A 15,985-nucleotide genomic window follows, 5' to 3' on the forward strand; every position below is an offset into this window, starting at 1 on the left:
CACCTTGGCTTGCTAGAAGGCCTGGTAAAAAGTCTCAGGCCTACCTACACGTTGATTGCTTTGCATTTGTAAGAGTTGTGTGCCGGGTCTCATCCTATCTTGACCCTTTAAATTCAGATAATTTTCCTTATTCTATATTTGGTTCAGCTACTTTTTATTAGTTTGGGAAGCTGGAGCAAAGGGGGGTAGGAAGATGAATAATCTAGCTGCTCACTATATTGTTGAGGGGATGGTTTTCGTGCTGTTTTAAAATTCAGGTCATTGACACCTTCTTAGGTTATTTAGATACAAGCTCCCAAGCAAATGTCAACCAGTGAGACACAAATTTCACACGGGGCAGAATCATTTCAAAGTTCGGTTATTTTAATGCAATTTCATTGTTCAAGGTAGTACGGATATCTTAAGTGGTTCATTTCCATCCTGAAGAAAATACTAACAGTTTCTATCTTATGTAATTTTGTCAAAATCAAACATGACTCTTTGACCTTTTTCAAAAACACTTTCTTTATGTATCTTGATAAGATGCTTTTTCTGGAAAACATTTTTAAACCTTCAAGTAGTTTGGAAACATTTGCCTATTTGCTCATTCCTCTGGGCACAGCCTTTCAGGGCACTTATCCCACCTGTACTGAAAACCTCTGTTCCCCCAGCTGGTGGTGGGGCTGCTTGGTGGAGGTGATCATGGGAAAATGAGGAACGAGCAAGCTTTGTAAACTACTTCTAATTCTTGTAATTAGTATGCTACGATCCACCCCAGCTTCTGCAAGGTCAGACATGCAAGACAAGTACTTGGCCAAAAAAGCAGGATTCTAACTAGTGTAAAAATAGATTTTAAATAAAATAGAATCTCTATAGGAAAGAGAATTAGGTTACACTTTACATTCCCACTCTTGCTTTAAGGTGTCTGTATATGTAAGTCCAAGGGGCACTTCCGGAGTTGGTCTGCCCTAAGTAGAATTTGAGAATGTCTGAGTACATTCATTTCGCAAAGTTACAGGTGAGGGTTTCTGGGAAATGCTCCAGCGCATCCCACAAAAATGGATGGTGATTAGCAATACAGTTTGTGTGCTAACAAGGAACACGAAGGACATTTACGCCAAAGGGGATGAGGCCTAACCATAGGCTAAAAACAATTCTAAAATGTGACCATTGGAAAACTCTGGCTAATTCTAAAGCAGAAAACAAAACCCATCATTTCAGGGTCCAGCTACCCCTTCTGGAAGCTGAATTCCAACACGGGTCTTCCTTTAACTTGGCTTAATTACTGCGTATTATGAATTACTTGACGTTAAGGTTTCTAGAGAAAGTACACAGCCCCTCTGTTGGCTCACAACGAGCACTGCACGACTGTTTTAAAGGGGCCCTGTTAAAATTTTAATTTTCAGATTTAGAAACAGCCTTTGGTTGTATCTTGAAAGCATAACTGAAAATCTGCCCAAGCTCCCTCTAGCCACAACCTGAGCATGCAGCCCAATCTTTTGTAAACATTCAGAAAACACTGATCCTAGCAAAATACACAATCAGCTAGTCAGAGGCCTCGCTGCCCATTTTCACATGGATGATAAATCCGCTTGCTGATTCTTGCTAGATGCTAGGAAATCCACTTTGAGATCGGAGTCTTAGAGCAACCATTCAGCCTCCTCTTTACTTGAGGTTCATAATGTGGCCTGGAGTCATCGAAAATAAACAAAGTAGAAGCACCACCATTTTCCCTACACTGAGTCTGCTCAGCCTGCCCCAGGGTTGTTTGTTTTTCCTGGCTAGTCCTAGAGCAAAAGAAGGCTGCTGTGACAGGCTAGTGACTAAAGGTTTACAGGCCCAGCCTCTTTTCATATGACATTCAACCAATTCTTCTTCCCAGACGCAGGGAGGGGATGACAAGGACGTCAGACTAACACCGGGGAGTTTTCATAAATCCTCAGCGGCCAGTGCAAACCTCTCTTTAAAGCAGCTGCTAGACCTCACGTAACGTTACCTTTGAGGTTACAAAAAAAAATTCGACATCTTAAACCGACCCCAGACCTGAACGTCAGATACACGGACTCAATAAATACAACGGAAAAATGCACAGCAGAGCTGGGGCTTCTATCAAGTAGGAAGGCAAAATGGTCATTAGAATGTCTGAGGTTAGTGAACTACTACAGTTGAAAACAGCAGCCACCTTCTAAAACACGGCCCATCTCCATCGGCGCTCCTAGTCAGCAACCCCCTACGTTTATCACACCACACGCCAGCAAATGAAAGATCCAAACAACTGAGGCTCGGTCCTCACTTGTACTTATTTAAGGTCCGCCCTCACATTTAGCTGAAGCCCCAGCACACCCTCACTGCGCCAGGGAAACCAGTCTCAGGGACATCTGTTTCTCAGAAGGTCACTTGCCCCTCTTGCTGCGGCCTTTCCTGGAGGGCAGCTTCCCGCTGCCCCCCGAAGAGGGGGCGCTGGAGGCTGAGGCCATGGCGATGTTTATCTGTCCCTCCTGGATTTCCTGCCGGGTCTCAGCAGGCAGGTGGTTGATCTTCTGCTGTGTCTCCAGGTAGAACATGACGTCACGCAACTGCTCCTGGATCTCGGTGATCTGCAGATCCTTCTGGTCGCAGGTTTCCTTCAACACCCTCTCCTCCTCCTTCAGTTTGTTCTGCAGGAGGACTTGGTTGGCACGCAAACACTTGTTCATTTCCTGCTCCTCTCTGAGCTCTGTGGTGAGTTTGGCCACTTTTGTGTTTAGCTGAGTGCACCTTTTGCAAAACAAAGGAAGACAAAAGCATGTTTTTTCATTTGCCGACACAGTCCACTCTCTGCTCTGGGATTGAACAGAGGCGCTGTGATCTCAGAATCCATTTAGGGACTGGACTCCTCCCTCCTGTGGCGGAGGGAGACTGCCACCACAGTCTCCACTGTGCTGCCACTGCGACTGCTCTACGAAGCAAGGATTCAGCTCTAGTCAGCGGCGTAACAGTTTTTCTAAGTCTCAGAAATTTTTCAATAGTGTAAATGACTCTATGATTCATGGTGAAACTTCTACTGCTCCTTTGTTTTGCAGTCTGTGGTTAAATAGATGGCTTACAGATAACAGCTACGATAAAGAAGTTATGAGGAAAAGTGACATTCTTGGAGAGTCAAGTGCTCTGACCTCACTGCATTTACTGGAGAAGAGTTTTCAAGAATAGGGAGTGCCTTATTCTTGATGCTCAATCTTACTCACAAGGCAAGAATTACAAATTAAAGCATCACTGGATATACCATTTTTATGTATCGGAATGCCAAAGAGCTCAACCGTGGGAAAAGAGGAACTTCCCCGCGTTGGCACTGGAGTGCGAACTGGTACAAACTCTTCGGAAGTCAGCGTGGCAGTAACTCTAAAAACCACAATTTCACATGCCCTCTGACATACCTATTCTAGGAACTCATCCAATAAAATATATTCGAGACTGCACTAAAAGAAACATGGAGAAAAATGCCCATTGCACCATAGTTTATATTAGTCTAAGACTTGAGACAACTTTAAATGTCTATCAATAGGGGACCGGTTAAAATTATTAGGGAACCTCCATACAATGCAATACCATGCAGCCGTTACAAGTGTCAGTATGAAAAAAAAAAAATCTCAGAAACGGAATATTTTACCAAACAGAATACCTAATATTATTCTATTTTTCTAGAAAAAAAGATATGTGAGACATTCAAATGGGTACAACAAAAGATGTGGAAGAGTAAATATTGACTGGTACCATCAATGAATAGTGGTAATCTCTAGATAGCAAAATCTACAGCCTGGAAGAAAACTTCCAATTTTAATTCTTTAATACAGTTGAATTTGTTAGGGAGCTGAAAGTATAGAATATTTTAATTTCTATTAATCCTGTAGTGTTGCTTTTAGAACAGTTTAAAAAAAGAAAAAAACCTATGGGGCGCCTGGCTGGTTGTCAGTAGAGCATGAGACTCTTTTTTTTTTCCCAACGTTTATTTATTTTTGGGACAGAGAGAGACAGAGCATGAACGGGGGAGGGGCAGAGAGAGAGGGAGACACAGAATCGGAAACAGGCTCCAGGCTCCGAGCCATCAGCCCAGAGCCCGACGCGGGGCTGGAACTCACGGACCGCGAGATCGTGACCTGGCTGAAGTCGGACGCTTAACCGACTGCGCCACCCAGGCGCCCCGCATGAGACTCTTAATCTCAGGGCTGTTGAGTTCAAGCCCCACGTTGGGTATAGAGATTCCTTAAAAAATAAGATATTTAAGAGTGTGAGGAAAGAAATTAAAAAAAAGAAAATATTTAAAAGAAAAAAAAACCTCTGGTGGAGAGTCTTGTGGGTGATGAAAAAATTTTGAAACAGATGATGGTGACAGTAGCAGGATGCTGTGAATGCCACTTAGCGCCACTGAATTATACACTTTGAATAGGACAAATTTTGTTATATAGATTTTACCACAATACAAAGAAAAACTATTAAAATAACTTTTGACAGTGGGGAAAACAGGTGAAGGGTACATGGAAACTCTTTGCACTATCTTAGCAACCTCTGTAAACCTGAATTTATTCCAGAATGAAGGTTTCTTCAAAAAAAAAAAAAAAAAAAAAGCTCTTAAAAATTCTCCTTATTTTTCATCCACTGTCTGGAAGTAAAAAGCCAATTATTTTTGTGAATATACTTAAACTAGAAAGGTAATTTCCATGAGCAGCAACTATCCCCCCCATATCACAGTAGTAGAGTATGTTCTTGCCATGCTGTTCTTGAATTTTTTCCTCCATATTCAACAACTCTGGCCTTTAATTCCTGCCCAAGGCCAGAATACACACCATGTCCGGCTCAGACCTATTCTCTCTCCTGCCAGTTCTCAGCCACCATGGCTCCGAGAAGCTGCAGCTCTGAGCACAAGGGAACCGCCCTCTACAGGCAACAGTGGAAGATATCTGCACATACAGCGAGCACAGACATCAGCAGAGAGCTCTGCATTCCACACGGCACCCATCTGGCATGTAATGCTGTCGTTTTTAATCAACAGGAAGTCACAGTAAGTTTGCTCCATAAATAGGGAGACCCCTGAAAACCTAGTGATAGGCACCCTTGAAAAGGAAAGCGTGTTCATAGGAATGGAGGAGATTACCTGTAAAAATGAAATAGCTAAGTTAAAGAAGAGACCAATTACACCTACTTTCTTTCCACAGACTGCTTTTCTTTTAGGAGATCATTTAGTCTGTGCTCCAGATTGTCACATTTCTCAATCGTTTCTTTAAATTTGGTCTTCATGTTGTTAATCTGGAAGAGCAAACGGAGATCAGTTTCACTTCAAAGAGGCATAGTTTTGTGGGGTCTCTGGGGCTAACTTCACAAGCGTTTTTTCAATGACCTGTCTGTAACTTTGATAAACCAAACTAAGAAAAGGTGAGATCATTTGAAGGAACTTCTGTAACAGAAATAAACATTTTGAGAAATGCTTTTTTTTACCCCTTACTGTTTCTCTATACAAGGATGAACAACGGATCACAGCTAAACGGCAAGTGAAACTGCTCAGAAGTAAAGAGTGAGCTTCAGGCAGTAAGGCAGGAGACAGTCTGTCAGAGGCCAGACCAGAGCCTCTTCTTAACTCACCACGTTTTTTTCCTCCTGAGATCACATTCCAAAAATTACTAACCAAATAATCTAACAAACTAATCTAATCCAAGAAAATTGTAATAATGGATTTTAACTGTTTGGGTCCCTACCCCCCAAAAAAACCTCATTATTAAATTTTCTCAGGTACCATGAAGCCACATGGAACATAAGCAGTTCTTGTTTTGAGTTAATTTATAAATGCAATATAGAGAGAACGAATTCATGTTACATTGTCTTATAAACTGAAGAGAATTTTAAAATTCTGGCGTATTACGTGTCAGAAACCAAGAGTCTGTTGAAGTCTAGCTAAGCAGACATTAGATTCAGTCAGGTGTGACGATCTACCCAACTGAGAAATGCCTCACCTCTACCAGTCTGAGGACACAGGGAGAAGACTGGATGGGAAGTAGTGAGGCTGGGTGGATCGTGAGGCAGTAATAGCTGAAAGGGCAGGAGCTGAAAGGGACTGAGAATTTAAATCCTATGGCCCAAGCACCAGCCAGATGTTTTGTAAGCAGTATCTCCTTTGTATCTGATAAAAAGCCAGAGACTTCAGTGTGTCAACTTTATCAACAGGCTTACGGAAAGGTGAGGCAATATGCCCAAGGTTACCCAGCTAGAGCATGGTGGGTCTGGGACTGGACCCAAGTTCTAAACCTCTCTGTACTACATTGCAGGCCATAGCTGTACGGCAAAGGAAAAATGAGCTTTAGGCATTCGTTAGGGAATGCAGTTAATCCTAAAGGGACTTAAAAGGCAGAGAGAACCCTAAGCTTAGCTCTCAAGGGTCTGCATGAAGCACTTTAGGTACCCCCCCCGTGGAAACGCCTAGTACTGAGGCTGTGTTTTGAGTGTTCCTCCTAGGGACTCAGGACTTGACACCAAGTGGCAGTAACCAGAGCTCGTCCTCCTGAGTGCTGTCGGAGGCATGTCCTTCCCATGTGTGCTCTAACTAAGCCCCATTCAGAACCGGTACAGCAAGCGACCCTGAGTTCCTCTGGAAAGGCACCTCCACCACTTGGAAGGTTCTGATAAAAACTACATCAACAACTTTGAACTGAAGATCTTTTTTGTTTTTTTGACGTTTTTATTAATTTTTGAGAGACAGAGTACGAGCGGAGGAGGGGCAGAGAGGGAGGGAGACACACAATCCGAAGCAGGCTCCAGGATCCGAGCTGTCAGCACAGAGCCCGACGTGGGGCTTGAACCCACCAACCGCGAGATCGTGACCTGAGCCGAAGTCGGACGTTCAACTGACTGAGCCATCCAGGCGCCCCTGAACTAAAGGTTTTAAAGCTGGTGTTAAGCCTTCATTTGAGAACCTTGATTTCTCCTCATTTGTAGGCATACCCAGAAACTGGGGCCAACGGGCCTGACATATGTGTGAGCCTGGCCCTGCCTGCTTAATTCCAGGATAACCCTAGCTACCACACAGATGAGACCTGAGCCTGGCTCTGCAGTCCCTTTCTGAAGATCTAGTTATGCCAGGGACTCACAAAATTACTAAAATAATCATTTAAGGATTTATTTGTTTCATTGTTGTTATCTTATTTCAGAGAGAGAAAGTACGCATGCACAAGCCCATGTGCCTACATGGGGGAAGGAGGCAGAGGGGAAGAGACTCTTAAGGAGGTTCCGCACTCAGTGCAGAGCCCAACATACTGAGGTCGATCCTACGACCCTGGGATCATGACCTGAGCTGAAATTAAGAGTCGGACGCTCAGCTGACTGAGCCATCCGGGCACCCCAATTATTCAAAAAATTGAAAAGCCTGTATTACTACTAAGAGGATCAGTGAATTATGAACACTGTCCCTAGAACCTGAGAAAGGTTCTTGGAACTCCCATTCTATGTGAACCCTCAGGAGCTCACTGGTTTTCAAAATGCTTTCTTTGGAACCGTCAGGGTCCCTTGTACCTGCTGGAGACGATGGGAAAACCAAGCAGGTGAAGTTCTGGGCCCTCCATCTGGGTTTCCACCAAAAACACACCACTTTCCTCTTCTACCTGGTGGAGGAGTGAGTGGCATCTTCTTTCAAGGATTTCGCTAAATTTGAAAACCTGTGTCCTAGACAAACAAAGCATCACGGGAACCACCGAAGCTCTAACACCTCAGCCTGATTTTCTTCTCTTCAATTTTGAAGGGCTCAGCACCATCTTGGTGCCACAGAAGCCCACACGCAGCTCCTCAAAGCAGCTGTTCCCAAGGTGACAAACCAACTGGCTGACTCAAATTACAAGTCCTCATGTACATACTTCTATTTTTTTAATGGAATTGCTCAAGGCGTAGAAAACCTGATTGAATTAACAAACAAATCTCTTCCCAATCAAAAATACCAAAATACTCAAGTCTTTAAATCCAAGTTTTCTTTTTTCAGGGTACATAGCAGGTATTTTGTTTCTTCCTATATTTAGTATAATACAGAGCTCGGCATACAATTTTAATACATTCTTTTCGATTTGGTAACCCTAGGTGAGAGTGTATGTTGGCTTCCCTCCCTTTCTTAAATAATGCTCAGCTGACAGCATTTGCAACAGCATATTTTTGCCTCTTCCTTTTCCTCATTTTGACTAATTTCATTCTCTTTGTGGTCTAGAATTTCTTGTTGCCTGACACTGCCTTCAGGGGCTATGTCTGTAATATAATGATGATGATTCATGTTTTTAACCACTTCTCTCTGGAATCCTGATCTAAAGTTAGATTACTGGGGTGAGCCGACTGATTCCAAATTCTTGTTTTCTTTCTTCTCTCCGCCACTGCCCCCCACCCAGGCTTTATTGAGATATAACTGACATATGACAAAGGTTTCTTTTTAGAGGCAAAACAATTCTCTATCTCTGTATCAGCCTAAGAATGATTCCAGCATTCCTTTTTTCTTGTATTCTGCCTTCTCCCATCCCAACATCAGATAGCCCTGCCATGTGGCACGTCAGCAGCAGTCCAGACAGAAACTTACTTCCTCTGCTGTGTCCTTCTCTATCCGAACTATCTTGTTTTCCCAGTAGATTCGTTGAGATTCCAACTGGCTTGTTAGTAAATACGAATACTAAAAACAGAGAACAGACACCAACACATAAATCACTGTAGTTTCTGAATTTCAGTTAAAACCTGACTTTTATTTATTTTTATTAAAAAAACCAAAACCTGACTTTTAATGCCCTACAGAAGAGTAAATACAATCATTAGAACATGTATTACATCTTGGTTATTCTCTGCTCAACAAATCATGGGAATACAGAGATGTCAATTACACTCCTGACCTGAGGCTTACAATCTAGTCTGGACAAGAAAGCAGAGAAATGTACATTAGCAAATAAGTTTCTGTTCAAGCTAATTTTTTAAAATAATTTTTTAAGTTTATTTATTTATTATTGAGAGAGAGAGAGAGAGAGAGAGAGAGAGAGAGCACAAGCTGGGGAGAGGCAGAGAGAGAGCGAGACAGAATCCAAAGCAGGCTCCCGGGTCCCAGCTGTCAGCACAGAGCCCCACATGGGGCCTGAACCCGCAGACTGTGAGATAATGACCTAAGCCAAAGTCACACACCCTACCGACTGAGCCACCCAGGTGTCCCATCAAGCTAATTTTAAGAAGAACCCCAAGATTTTTAAATCAAAGTATTAAATCAGCTCACCCCCCTCTAGGAAGCTGTCCCTGTCCCTCCCAGCCTAGGATTAAGCACCCCTCTCAGCTCCCTTAGTATAGTGCCTGTCATTAACAGCACTTAGGATGCTAGCACTTAATCACCAGATCTCCCTGACTAGAATATGAACTCTTCGAAAGTGAGGGTTCTAACTTTATTTCTGTAGCCTCAGTGCCTGGCACATGCTGGATGTCAGGAAATGTTTGCTACCTGACTGCATGAATGAATGAACAACATGAATGAATGTGTAACTACTGAGAAAGGATAGATGGCTTATGACAGTAGGGTCTGGGAGGACATCTGAGAGAAGGAGAGATATGGGAGGGCTCTCAACAGAGAGGTGGAGGAGACAGGTAAAGACAGAGATCGGATTCCAGAGAACTACTGGACCCAGATGTGAGCTGTGGACATTTAGGATCTCTTCAAGATGAAGGAGTAACATCAATGAGGCTAGGGTGCAAGGTATGGGCAGATGGGGCCTATAGAAGGCCCGGGGGCATCATACTGAGAAATGTGGGCCGTGGAGTAGCAACATGACATCTGCATTTCAGAAAAACCATTCTAAAAGATTAAAAGGAGATCTGAATGTGCTTGTAAGCTAGAGAAGAGAAGGAAGGTACAACAGGGAGAAAGGACAGATGGGAGAATGTGTGTGTGCCCCTAGAACGTACACTCCACGAGGGCAGGGAGTCTGTTCAATGCTGCATTCCCAGCACCAAGAAGACTGGCCCACAGACAGCAGCCCTCAATAAACATTTGTTGAATGAATATACCTAGAATTAATGTGGAAGGGTTACTTCTAAAAACTTAATGTAAAAGGTTTAAACTTTTTCATATCAATACAATTAATCGTAAAAACATCAGCCTTATCTTAAGCCATTCTACTCAATCTATTAGACCATAAAACTCCGGAGATGACCAAGCTTTCAAATATCCATTTCCTCCCAAGGCTAAGCTATTTGTTTTTAAATTTTATTTTAACATTTATTTACTTTTGAGAGAGAGGGAGAGACACAGCACAAGCAAGGGAGTAGCAGAGAAAGGGGGAGACACAGAATCTGAAGCAGGCTCCAGGCTGTCAGCACAGAGCCCGGCGCGGGGCTTGAACTCACAGACCGTGAGACTCTTAACCAACTGAGCCACCCAGGCACCCCTAAGCTATTTGTTTTTAAAGCAATCAGATTGAAATTAATACAAAACAAGACTCATTTTAAACTCTCCCTTCATTATCGTAACGTTTACAATATACTAATTTTATAGTAGGTGGGATTTACTACTACAGTGAAAAATCAGACTGTGCTAATTTTGTTGTTTCTTCAACTATATATGAATACTCCCAAATGGCTTTAGACATACATATGTAAACATCAAACTCATAAAATACATACTTTGAGTATGTAAGCGTCTACTTCATAAAATGTCCAAGACATGTAAAAAAGCTTCCTGGGCATGGAAGGGTGCTACTGGGGTTTCCTCATTCTGACCTGCTCGGTTTCCAACTGCTACTGTGATGCCAACAGGAAGATTCTTAACTTTCAGTTTTATTGCAGCTAGAGAACCACCTTAACATTGAGCTTGAGACAATGAGAAACATCCCATTCAAAATAGTAAGACACAGTGAAGCGTAGACTTCCAAAGAAGAAAATTAGATAGAATAAAAGTATTTTAATAATCCTCCACAGCAATGATAGAACTTTAAAAAAAAGTTGGCATACAGAAATAAATGGCAAGAGTAAAAGCCCAAGCCACTTTTTAAGGTAGGATAGTAAAAAGCAGTACAAAAAGGTACTTAGTAATTACTAACAAAGTATCTTACCTCTAACTGTAAGGCATCTATTTTCTCTTCCTGGCAAGTATCACCCTCACATTCATATTGTACTATTTTTCCATCTGTTTTACTTGCAACCAATCGATGGACATAATTATCTAAAGAAAAGAATGAATCAGTCAATCAAGGCTTGTTTCTTTAGAATGAAAAGGATCTGCATATACTTTCAACTTGGCCAGAATTTTTGTTTTTACAGGTCTAAATTAAATGCCTTGCAATACTTCTGTACAAGTGAGCTAACTCACTTGAATTTAAGAGTCAGAGGGCAAGTATAGAAGTATTAACTCTCTTTATAATGTGTAATTCAGGCCATTTGCAGGAAATAGTGTGCTATGGGGCACCCTGAGAATTCAAGTTTGCCACAGCAGTCAGGAAGATTTCAAGCTGTGAGAGAAGAGGAAGAGGAGAGGTTCTAAGGGAGACATGTTCATGCAGAATGAATCCAAATTAGAAAACAAGAATGGCCTTCACCTCCAGCATAGTCCCAGACTCGATGGTTGGTAAGCTGCATGGCATATGTGTGCTGGGTTTCCTCAAAGTGCTTATAAGCATGTCGACTTACATATCGTCCACATCCTATGTGGCCACATATTAAACAAATCCAAAGGTTCTGCCAAGGAGAAGACAACATCTTAATTAGTTGTACAAAAACACATGACCTGGCTCACTCAGAGTGGGAAAGGCCCTGACACAGAATGAAGGTGAATTGTTTCTACAGGAGTTTTGAATAAATATGTGTTTGAAATGCAAAAAGCAAGGGTGCTTTTATGGGTCATTTTCTCCCTCTGGTTTTTTAAGGAACTCTAGGGAAATGGCAAGACAAATATTCATAATTTATCAGTAAAAGCCTAGTCTTTTTCAAAAAACAAAAAATAAAAGCACAGAGATTTTTGCTTCAGAGTGTAAAATAACGTATTCATATTTCTTGCATGACCTTAGACAAAAGAAAACAAAAGCATCAGTCTGAAAAAGAATTTAAAAGAATTTAAGGCACACAGGGCAAAAGAAATCCCCAGAGCATTAAAGCTGTGTTCATTATTCTTTCCCACCAGCCATTACTTACTTCCTGAACGCCACACTCAAAACACTTATTCTCTTCTACTGGCTCTGGAGTCTGGCAGTATCGGCACACAGGACACCTGTGCAGGACACCGAAAGTAACAGCACAGATCAAATACAAAAGAGAGTCGTTACAGAACCAAAAGTCAAAAACCATATTTTAAATCTTCTGTCTCTCACGTACTGTCTGTTACAATTCATCATAACTAAGGATATCACTCAAAGATATTTGCAAACAAAATGAAAAAAATAAACAAAAAACAAAACAGAACTCCCAAAATCTTGATAAAGGAGAAAAAAAGGGAGGAATCTTGATCTGCTTCATACCTTTTTTCACTCTTCTGTCTAAAGCTTAACCAAAGAACTAAATATGTGCAGGTTAGAATTAGGGATGTTAAGATAAGCTATGAATTTTATGTCTGGTTATCCATAAAGTATTTTTTTACTTCAAACAATCTACCTTACCTCCATTTCCCAAAGATCTAAATCACTCAAAATGTACCCTGTCCTCTCTAGATTGCTCCTAAGAGTTAGAACTAAAATCTGTAATAAATTTCACCCCCATCAAAAAAGTTGGTATATTTCCTGAAATGCACATGATATTTCACCATACAATGAACATGTGGAAGAGGATACCAGTGCTAAGTACTCAAGTTTCAATTTACAAAAAGCCAATAAAAATGGCACTGAAGCTAAACCCACAGAAACAAGAGGAGAAAGGTAGATGGACACCATGGGCTGCGGGGACGGCGCAGTAGGGAGATGTTGGTCAAAGGGTACAGGATCCAATTATACCAGATGAATCAATTCTGGAAAACCGGTTCACATCAATGTGAGTATAGTTGACAATATTGTATTGTTTTTGAAATTTTCTAAGAAGACAGACTTTGGGTGTTCTCACCACACACACACAGGAAAAAAGGAAACTGGTAAAGAGGTTGATAGATACATGCTGATTGGCTTGTTTGTGAATATTTCATAATGTATATATATGTTGAGTCATCAGGTTGTACATTAAACATTTTTTTAAATGTTTATTTATTTTTGAGAGAGAGAGAGACAGAGAGAGACCGAGTGTAAGCAAGGGAGGGGCAGAGAGAGGGAGACACAGAATCCAAGCAGGCTCCAGGCTCTGAGCTGTCAGCACAGAGCCCAACACGGGGCTTGAACCCACAGATTGTGAGATCATGACATGAGCTGAAGTTGGATGCTCAACTGACTGAGCAGCCCAGGTGCCCCATGTACATTTTAAATATATACAATTTTTTTTTTTAAGTAAACTTGGGGTACCTGGCTGCTTAATCAGTGGAGCATGCGTCTCTTCATATCAAGGTCATGAGTTCGAGCTCCACATTGGGGATAGAGGTTACTTTTTAAAAAGATGTTATTTATTATTTTTTAAGTAATCTCTACCCCCAATGTGGGGCTTGAACTCAAGACCCTGAGATCAACAGTTGTATGCTCTAGTGACTGAGCCAGCCAGGTGCCCCTAAATACATACAATTTTTGGTGATCAGTTATAGTTTGATAAAGCTGGGGGGAAAAGGCATTTAAAAATCCATTAATGCTTTTCTCTTATTCTCAAGAGAAAGTAACACTAAGTACCAGTCATGAATATTTTCATCAGGCAGGCAAAGATGATAGAAAATGGGTTATAGTTGAAGCTAACCGTGAATCGGCACCAAGAAGAAAGAATGCTTAAGATACACCTCACATCCAATTTGTTACCCAACTGAGTAAATGAAACCAAGAAAAGGAAATAAGCAGGAAGAACATGAAGTTCCTATCACAAATGAGGAGTTTCTATCTGCATTTCCTAAGAGAAAGCTAAATGATCTAGTCTATCTCTGTTTAGTATCAAAAGAGAAGCCAGACACACACCCTGACATTTAGAGCAGTATTATCAATAATGGCCACATTATGGAAGCAGCCCAAGTGTCCACCAATAGATGAATGGAGAAAGAAGATGTGGTATATATATATATACAATGGAATACAACTCGGCCATAAAAGAGAATGAAACCTTGTCATTTGCAATGACCTGGATGGAGCTAGAGAGTATTATGCTAAGTGAAGTCAGTCAGAAAAGATAAATACCATATGATTTCACTCATACGTGGAATTTAAGAAACAAAACAAATGAGCAAAGAGGAAAAGAGAAGAGAGAGAGAGACAAACCAAGAAACAGACACCTAACTATAGAGAACAACCTGATGGTTAACAGAGGGGACGGTGATGGTGGTTAAGGAGTACACGGATGAGCATCAGGTGTTGCATGGGAATGCTGAATCATATTGCACACTTGAAACCAACATTACACCGTATGTTAACTCTCTGGAATTAAAATTGTTTTTTAATGTTTATTTATTTTCAAGAGACATAGAGAGGCAGAGAGAGAGGGAGACAGAGGATCCAAAGTGGGCTCTGTGCCGACAGCAAAGAGCCTAATAACGCAAGGCTCAAATTCATGAACTGTGAGATCATGACCTGAGCTGAAGTTGGACACTTAACCAACTGAGCCACCCAGGCACCCTTTTTTCTTTAAAAAATCTTAATGTTTATTTATTTTTGAGAGAAAGAGAGAGGGAGAGAGAAATCACTGGAATTAAAATTTTTTTTTAATGTTATTTATGAGAGAGAGCATGCACACAGTGCGGGGAGGGGCAGAGAGAGTGAAGGAGACACAGAATACGAAACAGGCTCCAGGCTGAGCTGTCAGCACAGAGCCTGTCAGGGGGCCTGAACTCAGGATCAGCGAGACCATACCCTGAGCCAAAACCCTAGAGTCAGATGCTCAACCGACTGAGCCACCCAGGTGCCCAGGGACTAGAACTCACTGGAATTTAAATAAAAACTTTTAAAAGAAGCTGGAAGACAAATTTGCAGAAACAAGAATGACAGCTGTAGTGAGCAGCACACAGCCATTTTTTTAAAAAAATCACAACACTGATCATTTTATTATTTATTATTATTATTATTATTATTTTGAGAGAGAGACAGTGAAGACACAAGTGAGTGAGAGGCAGAGAGAGAAGCGGGGCTCACTTGAAGCAGTGCTTGAACTCACAAACCGTGAGATCATAACCTGAGCCGAAGACAGATGCTTAACCAACTGAACCACACAGGCGCCCCAAGCAGCAAGCAGTTTTGTCAAAGGTACAAACTAGCTCTGTCACTCCTTCGATCTGTGTGGCAGCTGTGGTAGTGGTTGGATTAAAAAACAATATGGTGCTTGGATGGCTCAGTCAGTTAAGCATTTGACTCTTGATCTTGGCTCAGATCATGATCCCAGGGTCATGGGATTGAGCCCCGTGTCGGGCTGTGTTGAGTGTGGAGCCTGCTTAGGATTCTCTCTCTCTCTTTCTCTCCTTCCCTCTCCTTCTCTCCTTGCTTATGCTCTCTCTTAAAAAAAAAAAAAAAAAAAAAAAAAAAAAAAAAGCATAGAAAAGCATAGTGTATTTACTGAGAAAGGAGTCCTTAAAACGTGCCTGGGTGGCTCAGTTGGTTAAGCGTCTGACTCTTGGTTTTGACTCAGGGCATGATCTCGCAGTTTGCTGAGGTCAAGCATTGGGTTCTGTGCTGGCAGTGCAGAGTCTGCTTGGGATTCTCAGTCTCCCTCTCTCTCTCTGCCCCCCCCGCCCACCCCTGCTCATTCCCATTCTCTCTCTCTCAAATAGATAAATTTTTTTTAATTAAACAATAAATTAATTCTGCAATCTTATTTCCTACATTATGCCAGAATGAGCTTTCTGGAATGTTAAGGATGATCCCTGAGAATTAAAAAGAGAAAAGGGAAAAAAAATTACAAAAATCACCTTACTGGTATTATATATGTAGTATTCTATGACATACCATCTCATTGA

General features: G+C 41.5%; 1 protein-coding gene across 1 annotated transcript in view; it reads right to left on the reverse strand.

Annotated features, from left to right (window-relative positions):
• Nucleotides 1-341: 341 nt before the first annotated feature.
• Nucleotides 342-15,985, reverse strand: part of BRAP (BRCA1 associated protein) — a 28,727-nt gene continuing 13,083 nt past the window's right edge. The window contains exons 7-12 of the mRNA XM_027044300.2: nucleotides 12,127-12,202; nucleotides 11,535-11,673; nucleotides 11,052-11,161; nucleotides 8,552-8,641; nucleotides 5,156-5,259; nucleotides 342-2,736 (exon numbers count right to left, since the gene is read on the reverse strand). Of these exons, the coding sequence (XP_026900101.1) occupies nucleotides 2,373-2,736; nucleotides 5,156-5,259; nucleotides 8,552-8,641; nucleotides 11,052-11,161; nucleotides 11,535-11,673; nucleotides 12,127-12,202 (883 nt within the window). The 3' untranslated portion in view covers nucleotides 342-2,372. The remainder of the gene's footprint in view (nucleotides 2,737-5,155; nucleotides 5,260-8,551; nucleotides 8,642-11,051; nucleotides 11,162-11,534; nucleotides 11,674-12,126; nucleotides 12,203-15,985) is intronic.

Source organism: Acinonyx jubatus, chromosome D3, assembly GCF_027475565.1.
Source record: "Acinonyx jubatus isolate Ajub_Pintada_27869175 chromosome D3, VMU_Ajub_asm_v1.0, whole genome shotgun sequence".
Lineage (NCBI taxonomy): Eukaryota > Metazoa > Chordata > Mammalia > Carnivora > Felidae > Acinonyx > Acinonyx jubatus.